Genomic DNA, 10,032 nt, shown 5'->3' with positions numbered 1-10,032 from the left:
GTCTCGAGTTTGCAACGATCCTCCTGCCTCAGGCCTCTTGAGTGCTGGGATTACAGGCTTGCACCACCACGCCTGGCTAGACTTTATCCTGGAATCAGCCATCAGGTCCTTATTTGTATAGTAATAAACTGAGGTCCGGGGATATACTCAGTGGCATAAATTCTTGTCTGGCAAGCCTGAGGTCATGAGTTTGATTCCTGGTACCAAAAAAAAAAAAAAAAAGAAAGAAACTGAGTGATGTTGTGAACAGACTTATTCTTCTTATCTCCCAAACTAATAGGAATATGACATTCAACAATTAGTTTACTGGTTTCCAACTGATGTTACATTTGCTAACAGAGCACAAGTTGACCAGCCCAGGAGCTATACACAGGAACAAAGCAAAAATTCTAAATGAAATGTTGCAACTTCAAAACAGAGAATTGTATACTACAACTTTTGAATTTCAGAAAGGTATAATGTTGGCCTCGTTTGTTTTTTGCTTTTGTTTTTGGTCTTTTTGAGACAGGGTCTTGCTATGCAGTTCAGGCTGGCTTTGAGCTCACCTTGTAGCCCAGGCTGGTCTTGAATTCGCAACGATCCTCCTGCCTCAGCCTCCTGAGTGCTGGGATTACAGGCAAGCGCCACCACACCCAGCTTGTTGGGATTTATTTTTTGAGATAGGGTTTTACTGCACAGTTCAGGCTGGCCTTGAACTTACTTTGTAGCTCAAGCTGGCCTCCAAGTCATAGTGATCTTCCTGCCTCAGCCTCCCCCTGAGTGCTGGTATTACAGGCATGCACTGCCACACGCAGCTAGAGTTGGCCTCATACATGGCAAAGAAAAGCAGCCTGGGCACTTTTGATGTTAACATTTCACCATGTTGGAAATATTGATAGAGAAACCGCTACAAAACAGAAGCCTGAGATGGAAACGTTCAACAACAAAACTAAATGTGGAGTGGATGTTGTTGAGTTGTGCAGTAACTGTGATGTCACTTGAAACACAAAGCATTGGCCAGTGGTTGTGTTTTACTCAATCCTAAACATGTAGCATAAACAGTTTGATAGTTTACAAAGAAAATAACAACTGAAAAATACCATGGGGAAATTTTCTTAGAGGATGGGGACTGGAGCTCATAAGAGATCATTTACAGTAAAGGAAAACAAAATGTTTCTGCCCAGGGACTACGCAAAAAAAAAAAAAATTGTGGAGCACATTGGTGAGCTGACAGGTGAACCGGCAGGTATAGCATGATAAAGACCTACTACGACAAGAAGAAAACAAAAAAGATGTCACCAGCGCCGTACAAGAATGTACAGGTAGGGCCTGGGATATAGCTCGGTGGCATAAGTGCCTCCCTGGCAAGCCTGAGGTTGTGAGTTTAATTCCCGACACCAAAAAAAAAAAGTACAGGCAAAGAAAACATAGGTGTTATCAGTGTAAGTGATACTTGTGCATGGAACATGCAGTTGTCATGTGTGAGGATTACCTTGTGTGTGACAGCTGAAGCAAAGTTTATTTTTGTGGTAGAGTTTTATTGGTATTTTCATTGCAGTTAATAGGGAAGTTTATTTCTTTTTTAAGATTATCAATAATTGTTGTACTATATTTTGGTATCTACAAAGTGGCTTCCAAAGAAAATAAATAGAGCTATACATGAGTGACCTATTGAATAATCATTAACTGTTCTCAATGGTTGTTGTAGGAAACACATAATAATAAACATGCATCCATTTACAAAATAGGATAAGAACAATACAAACATTACAGAGTTATGGGTAGATTAGTAGGAAAATATCAATGACTGCTGTAATACATGGTGGTATCTTCAAAGTGGTTTCTCAGGAAGACAGAGATACGCAAGAAGGATCTAACAAGTAGTTACAGCCTAAGGGTTGTCAAAAATAGCATATTACCTCCTCACCAGTTGCTCCCATCACTGAGGTGTGACGACTGGAAGGAAGGCCAGGATTGAAAAGAAGGACCAAGAGACTTGCATCTGTGTCTATCAACAGGCTGTTTTCTTGTGAGGAGTTTATTTCTGATACTATCTTTTAGGTTTTGTAAGGAAGTACACACCTGAAAATGTGATGTCTATTCTAATCGCATAATACATATTAAGAAGTTAGGGTTGGGGATACAGCTCAGTGGCACAAGCACTTGCCTGGCAAGTGCATGGTCCTGAGTTCAATTCCTAGTACCAAAAAAAAATTTTTTTAAAGAATCTAATAATTTATGGTATTGATATTTTATGTTCCTGTTAACTACACACTGTGTAATATAATAACCTCCTGACAAAACAGCAAGATCACTGAGAGTCAAGTATGTCCTACAAAAAGGCCGGGAAGGAAAAGACGTGTGCTGTCAGTGTGAGCCGCACGTGTGCATGGAACGTGCTGTTGTCATGTGTGCAGACTGCCTTAGGTGTGATCACTGAAGTAAAGATTTTTTTTTTGGTAGAGTGCTATTGGTATTTTCACGGTAGTTCATGTGGGAATTTATTTCTGATGTTCTTTTTTAGACTTTGTACACCAAAAGCCACTTGATGTTGAAAATTTTGATGCTTTTTTTATAAGCATCAATGAATATTACAATATTTATTGAAAACTTAATACTTCATTTTTGTGATATTTTTTCTGTTAAGTACTCATTGTGTAATATAATAAGACTCATAAAGTTAATGATTCATCAATAGAAATATTCTAAAAAACAAATGCCTCGATGCACCTTGATGACAAAACTAGTCTTATGCTCCAAAGAGTCTACTACCAATATTAAGACAGGTCTATTAAATCAGACAGCTCATTGGTTGTGTGGTCCAGAGCTTCATCCATTACTGTGAGCCTCCCTTTGCTTGTCTGTAACATGGCACTAATGGTACCTGGAGAGGATTCAGTGAGATGGTGTATACGGCATTAGCCTTTGACTATACCTCTTTTCTTTTTTCTTTTTGTCATTCTTTTTGAGACAGGGTCTCGCTATGCAGTTCAGGCTGACCTTGAGCTCACTTTGTAGCCCAGGCTGGCTTCGAACCCGCAAAGATCTCCTGCCTCAGCCTCCCGAGTGCTGGGATTACAGGCATGCGCCACCAGGCCCGGCTCTTTTTGTCATTCTTGAAGACTGAACCCATGGCCCTCACATGGAGCAATATCTCCAGCCCTTTTCCATTCTATTTTTGAGACAGGCAGGGGTTGCCCAGTCAGGGTAAAAACCTGCATTCCTCAGCCTCCCAGAGTGCTGGGCTCACTGGCACAGTCCACCGTGCCTGGCTCTGATTACACTTTTTAAAAAGGGATCATGATGGTGACAAGCAGCGTAGGCTACCCGATGGGGCAAGGACAAGTCCAACCCAGGACCTGGGAAGGAACCAGCCGCAGACCCTGCCAGGTCTCTGTCTGCTCCCCTAACTCAGAAGCCTGGTGGGCAGCCGGCCTGGGGTGTGTCTGCTGGGACTGGGGACGACAGGACGTCAGCAGGCGGAGACAGCTCAGCAGGCAGCACAACCAGATGGTGGCTTGGAGGGGCCCCTGGTCCTGTTTTACAGAGCTTCCTGGTACCCGACTTCTTTCCCCCTTTGGGTCTTGAACAGGGCCCACACTGTCTCCAGCTTCTCCTTTGCTCTTGGCTTCCTGATCACCCAGGGTGCTGTGCGCCCCCTCAGGCACCAGGGCCCGGGCTCCTCAGGGGGTGACTGCACTGGTTCTCCACACTGGGGAGCACAGACGTGGCCTCCCCCAGGCCAGCACAGCCCCACAGATGGAGGATGCTTGGAGCAGGCAGTGGAGAAGGCATCAAGGAAGGCCTCCAGGGAACCCTGCAGAGACTTCCTATTATCCTGGAAACCCAACAGGCCAGGCAACCAGGAGCCCTGGGGCTGCTCAGTGCTACAGATAAGGAGTGACAGGAGGACAGACAGGGAGCACTGCTGCAGGGCCGCGCACGCAGCAGGGGTGATGGGCCCTGACCTGTGCTCAGAGCCCGCGCTCAGGGGCTACAGGAAGGAAGCCAGGGCAGGGTGCAGATCAAAGGTGTGCCATTAATGAGCCATCTCCATTCCTGGAGCTCTGTGGGACACAGGGCCATCTGATCTAAACATAGCCGCTGCAGGCAAGACGCAGGCTGTGTCATCACGCCTTCAGGGGCTGTTGGAAATCCAGGCTCGGCACCCCGACCCCTGGGGCAAAAATATGCTTTCCACGTCTCTCCCCGCTTTATTTATCTTCGCCTTAGGAGAGTCACCCTCACTACCACTGAACTGGGTCCCAGAACAACCAGACTCTTCCCAGGCATCTCGGATCTGTGTTCTGTCTGCTCAGGGGGCCCCCAGATTCCTCCCAGATCCCTACGGATCACGATCACAGTACCACCCCTTCCCTGGGAGGGACCGTCCTCTGCCGCTTGACCACTCAGCCCGTCCCAGGAGATGGGAACCATGGTGAGGTCAGATTCCTGAGAGGTGCTGGGGCCTCCGAGGGCCTCACTGCGCCGTGAGTCCTCACAGCTGGCCCCCCATCACTCATGCCTCGGAAAGGTGGAGTGGGAGAGATGGAGACAGGGAGGGCTGGGTGGAGCTGCCAGGCCTGGAGAGGAGGAGTCTGGAGACAGCCAGGCAAGGAGGGTGTTGGCTAAAGACAGCGAGGTCCACTGCACTGGGAGGGGTGGCAGGGGCCGCAGGGGTGGGGGGAGGGGCAGCGGGGAAGCCAGCCTCCCTCCAGCATTCCAGGCTGAGTTGCTAAGCCACTGGTTCCTGGAATATATAAAACAAGATCGGGGACTCTGAGGACCTCGAGGACACCTTCCGGGTGAGTTGGCCGTACTGCTGGATGCCTGCGCTCTTAGCCTCCAGGATCTTCCTCATGGCGAGGATCCCCAACTAACAAGGCAGAGAGCCCCTTCCCCTGGACCCTGGTTGTTGCTCTGGGATTCAGTGGTCACAGAAAGAGCCAGCAGAGGAATATACATCTGAGGTAACACACATATCAGGCTATAACCTGAAGGCCTTGTAAGAAGTAGCTGTGCCACTCCAAGCCTGCCTGTGGCCCTCTGACTTCCCGGGTTCCCTGTGCAATCCTAGGTCGCTCTCGCCACCTCTCTGGGAACAGGGCTGACGGTAGGGATCTTGGGTTTTGTTAGAACCTACGTGGGGCCTGGAACTGCCTGACTCCAGGGGTCTGAGACTCAGGTCTCTGGGGGCGACTTTCTTTTTCCAAAAGCAACCCTGGACTGGCTCCCCAGAAAGGAACCTTGGAACTTACTTTATGGAGCTAGGACTTACCTGTGGCTGGACAGTTCTAATGCAAAAAACCCGGACAACTGCGGGTCTGTGAATATGACAAACTCTTCCTTGAGCATGGCATTTCTATGCCAGCAGAACATCTGCCCCAGGCAGGGTACACATGGAACATACGACTATTGCCCTGGAAAGAGTTTACATAAGAAGGGACATCTTTTCCCTCCGGAAGCTCATGGGAGGGACGGCGACTCGGTAAAGGGTGTGAGGACACTGGGAGACTGAGGTCCAGAACTGACCGATGAGGGAGGCCCCGGGAAGGAAGAGGAAGGGCAGAGGGCCGTCACAGCGCATGTGGGGGAATGGGAAGAGCAAAGTCACTGCACGCCCAGTGACACCGGGGATGCCCCACATCCTCCAGGGTTCACGCAGGCCCTGCACTGCTCCTCGGAGTCCAGGGATGAGCGCGTGTTTGTCCTGCTTCGCGGCGGCCGCTGATTTCACAAGCTTCCCTTTCCCCAGGCGTGCGCCATGCGGTGGACCCTGTTGCTGCTGCTCTTGACTGCGCCGTGCCGGAGTCGGGCAGGGCCTCTCCAAGAGGAGAGGGTCCCATTCGTACGACTCACGTCTCAAAGCTCCTGGGGGAGCGGTGGCAGCAATGCCACGGTATCGCCCTGCGAGGGGCTCCCCGCCGCGGGAGCCACGGCATGGACGGTGGCGAACCGCAGCCTGGAGCGCTTGCCCCGCTGCCTGCCGCGCTCTCTGCGCAGCCTCGACGGCAGCCACAACCTGCTGCGCGCCCTGAGCGCGGCCGAGCTCGGCCACCTGCCCGAGCTGCAGGAGCTCACGGTGCGCCACAACCGCATCGCCACGCTGCGCTGGGGCCCCGGCGGCCCGAGCGGGCTGCGCGCCCTGGACCTCAGCTACAACCAGCTGGACACGCTGCAGCAGTGCACCGGGCCCGCGCTGCGCAGCCTGCGCTTGCTGGAGCTCGCCGGGAACCCGCTGCGGGCACTGCCACCCCGCGCCTTCGTCTGCTTCCCCGCGCTGCAGCGGCTCAACCTCTCCTACACCGAGCTGGGCCGCGGCGCCCAGGGGAACATCGCGCGGGGGGCGTTCGCAGGAGAGGTCATGCTCAAGGTTCTGGATCTCAGCGGTACACACCTCCAGCAAAGTGAGTGTGGGTCTTGTGCAAAGCCAGGCTGTGCGCGCTCCTGGAGCTGGGGTTGTGCTGTTGCTGGGGTGACGGGGTGCCTCATTCACAGTAAGGTTCAAAAATACCACCAACTCCTCTGTCCCAGCAATGAGCCCGGCTCCAAGCTCCACTCCGTTTCTAATTCTTGAGCCTTTAGAGGTGGGAACAGTTAAGATCTCCATTTTACACGATGAGGAAAGCAAGCCTCAGAAGGTGGAATGACTGAGGCGAGGTCTCACAGGTCATTAAGCTCTTGGCGCCCCAAAGCCCCATCTATTCTGGGTCCAGAATCCAAAATTTTAGCCACTGCGGTGTGCCTCCCTGCACAGCCTTCTGGAGTGCACCGTCTCTATGGGGCTGCTGGGCGGATGGATGAACCAATGGCAACAAGCATGCGGTCGGTGTTAATGAAGTATGCCAGGTCCCAAGAGGAATTCATCGATGTTTCTGCTCTCTTGGCTAAAATTGCATCTGGGCACGCCGGACCACTCCAACAGGACCCAGGAGGGAGGGGGGGACAGGGTGCTCCTGCAGTTGGGGTTCTGACCTTGATTCCGGGGAGCTGTTTGTTGTTGTTGTTGTTGTTGTTTTGTCTTTTTGAGACAGGGTCTCACTATGCAGTTCCGGCTGGCCTTGAGCTCACTTTGTAGCCCAGGCGGGTCTCGAACTCAAAGCGATTCTCCTGCCTCAGCCTGCCAAGTGCTGAGATTACAGCCGTGTGAGACCACGCCCAGCAGGGAAGCCGTTTTTAAGGAGCACCTTATGTGTCTGTAATCATCTATTCCCTCAGAGACAGAAAAAAAAAAAGAACAAGTAGGGGACACACAGAAGGGCAGGGGCAGGCTCCATTATCAGGAGAGCCACACAGTTGGGCTTCTGGTCCCTGACTCCTGACCTTCCTCAAAGATGCCACTCCCAGGAGCCTTCTTAGTGAAGCCTGGTTATTGTACTTGTGGGTTTAACCAGATGTCAGGCAACAGTGGGCTTGGAGGTGACATCCTAGCTATGAGTCACCAAGTCCCTTCTCAGCTGTGTGGCTTTGGGCCAGTCGTTGTCCTCTCTGACTTTAGCCAACGTTGGCCGGAAGATAAGAAGAAATGGTCATCTGTGAGGGTCCTTGCAGCTGAAATGGCCATGCTTCTAGGTCCCCCAAGCTGCAGACTGCTGCACTCGGCAGCAGCATTCTTTTGTTCGTTTGTTTGTTTGTTTTGTTTGTTTGTTTGTTTTTGTCTTTTTGAGACAGGGTCTCGCTATGCAGTTCAGGCTGGCCTTGAGCTCACTTTGTAGCCCAGGCTGGTCTCGAACTCGCAACGATCCGCCTGCCTCAGCCTCCCGAGTGCTGGGATTACAGGCGTGCGTCACCACGCCCGGCCTCCGCAGCAGCGTTCTTCATGATGTCTCGGCTCTTGTTTCCTGACCGCTGTGCTGGGCCCTGGGTTTGCGCCTGCGCAGTGGGCAGAGTCCGCTCTGTGTTGCAGTTGAGTCTGGGTGGATGAGAGACCTGCCGAACCTGACGCACCTCTACCTGCGGAAGATGCCCAGGCTGAGGACCCTGGAGGGAGACATTTTCAAGATGACCCCCAAACTGCGCCAGCTGAATTGCCAGGACTCCCCGGCACTGACTTCCGTCCACACACACATCTTCCAGGACACACCCTCTCTCCAGGTCCTTCTGTTGCACAAGTGAGTGTTTCCACACATCTGAATCACAGAACTCGTGTTTTCCCTTTACACTATGTCGAATTTCATAGAACAAACTAAACCTTAATTTTTTTCCTTGTGACTTTTCTAGATTTGTGACTTTTCTCTGGGATTTAGTTAATCCTCCTCCTTTGGGTGTTATTTTGGGCAGGTACCTAATGGCCCAGGCAGCCTAATAGCCAGCAGCTCTGTCCAGTCCAGAGCAATATTAAAGCTCCCAGCTCTTAGGGATTTAACATTCTTTGCGGGGGGGTACCTAGGGATCGAACTCAGTTTAACAATTTTTTTTAAACCCAGGGTGAGATATTTACAGTAGGAAGAGGAGATGTGGGCATCAGGCCTCCTTCCCATCATGCTTTGCAGGTTGAGTTTCTCTCCCAGGGTTTGAGCCGGTCTGGGAAGGGAAGGTGAGCCGGTAATAAGGTCCCACCTGCAACCGGGGTGTAAGGCAGGTGCCCTCTGGCCTGGTGGGTGGAAATTGTGTCCTGCTACCCACTCTCATGCCTAGGAACAACTGCTGGCTGGACTTCTAACAGGAAGGGAAAGCAAGCATCTTTGACCTATGGCCAGTCCCAAAGTAGCCAGTTCCCTCTTCTCGCTGCCAGCATTTGACCTTTTAATTTCTCACACATGAGTCAGACAGAGTCTTTGTATCCCCAAGTTCCAAGGGACATCAGCACCCCAGGTCTCCTCTGTCGCTTGGCTCAAGGATTGAGGAGGCGTCACTTGGCATAATGGAAGCATCCTTTATTCCCCCACATCGTGGTTAATAGTGGGAAGTGGGCGCTTCCAAAGCGGTCTTCACCTCCCAGCCTCTTCTGCCTTCCAAGCCATTCGCAGAGCACTCAGAGGCTGGCAATGGGTTAGCAAAGCCCACTTCACAGTCTCTTCCCTTAGCCTCACAGGGGCTCCTGCACCTCACTTGAGGAAATGGGTACCCTCACCACCTCAGTGTGCTCAGCCTTTTATAGTCTGCTGGACTTTAGCCTGAAACAGCCCCGTTTTGAACATCCTGTTATTTAACAGCTTTTTCTATGTCATTAGCCATAGGTAAAATAGTAGAGATAGAAACAGCATTGAATCTTTACCTGTTGTGCAGTTTTGTCCTGCCCAACCCACTTGTAGATGGACAGATTTCAATAAAAGAATATCCTTGTCATCTGGGTGTGGTGGCACACGCCTGTAATCCCAGCACTTGGGAGGCTGAGGCAGGAGGATCGTTGTGAGTTCGAGACCAGCCTGGGCTACAAAGTGAGCTCAAGGTCAGCCTGAACTGCACAGCGAGATCCTGTCTCAAAAAAACCAAAAAAAAGAATATCACTGTCTCCTGATCTGCCTCCCATGGTCCAATAAGATAGTGCCATGAAATATGAAAGCCGGGAAAAGCCATGCAGGTAGCACTGTGTGAAAGTATTGTTACTGGCAGAAAATCGCCGGAGTCCAGTGGCAGGTTTTGTTAGTTCTATTTTATTTGGTGCAGACACTGAAGATGGAATTACTTTTCCAAAAGAATGGGCTTTAGGACTTTTCATGACAGAGAGGGACAGCATATGTAGAGCGCTTAACTCAGTTTCTGACACACAGCAAGTGCCCTATAGAGTCAGTGTAGGGGGGATGATGGTGCTGGTGATGGTGGTGGTGGTGGTAGTGAGAGCGGTGGTGGTGATGGTGGTGGTGCTGATGGCAATGGTGGTGTACACGACGTTGAGGACGGTGAAGATGGTGTGATGATAATGGTGGTGGGGAGGGTGCTGATGGGGACAGGTGTAGTAGTGATGACAATAGCACCTCTGCTTCCAAGGAGCTCATACTTCAGCATAGACAGCAATCTGCTAAGCATCATGGTACATCGTGATTGACAGCAGAGGCACATGCCAGGTGCTGTGTTATAAGGGAGGTGACAGAATGCCCCATCAGACTGGAT

At 51.0% G+C, this 10,032-nt stretch overlaps 1 protein-coding gene across 2 annotated transcripts in view; it reads left to right on the top strand.

The window, feature by feature from the left end:
• The first annotated feature begins 4,689 nt into the window (after nucleotides 1-4,689).
• The window catches only part of Lrrn4 (leucine rich repeat neuronal 4), a 9,940-nt gene continuing 4,597 nt past the window's right edge, over nucleotides 4,690-10,032 (top strand). Inside the window, exons 1-3 of one of the 2 annotated variants that reach the window (XM_005380854.2) lie at nucleotides 4,690-4,949; nucleotides 5,735-6,386; nucleotides 7,886-8,090. In XM_005380854.2, the coding sequence (XP_005380911.1) occupies nucleotides 5,744-6,386; nucleotides 7,886-8,090 (848 nt within the window). In that variant the 5' untranslated portion in view covers nucleotides 4,690-4,949; nucleotides 5,735-5,743. The remainder of the gene's footprint in view (nucleotides 4,950-5,734; nucleotides 6,387-7,885; nucleotides 8,091-10,032) is intronic. The other variant, XM_005380853.2, reaches the window with a different exon arrangement.

The sequence above is a fragment of the Chinchilla lanigera genome, unplaced genomic scaffold (assembly GCF_000276665.1).
Source record: "Chinchilla lanigera isolate Chin_1 unplaced genomic scaffold, ChiLan1.0 scaffold00014, whole genome shotgun sequence".
Taxonomy (NCBI): Eukaryota; Metazoa; Chordata; class Mammalia; order Rodentia; family Chinchillidae; genus Chinchilla; species Chinchilla lanigera.
The sequence above is the reverse complement of the archived record's forward strand: the minus strand, read 5'-3'. Positions and strand labels throughout refer to the sequence as shown.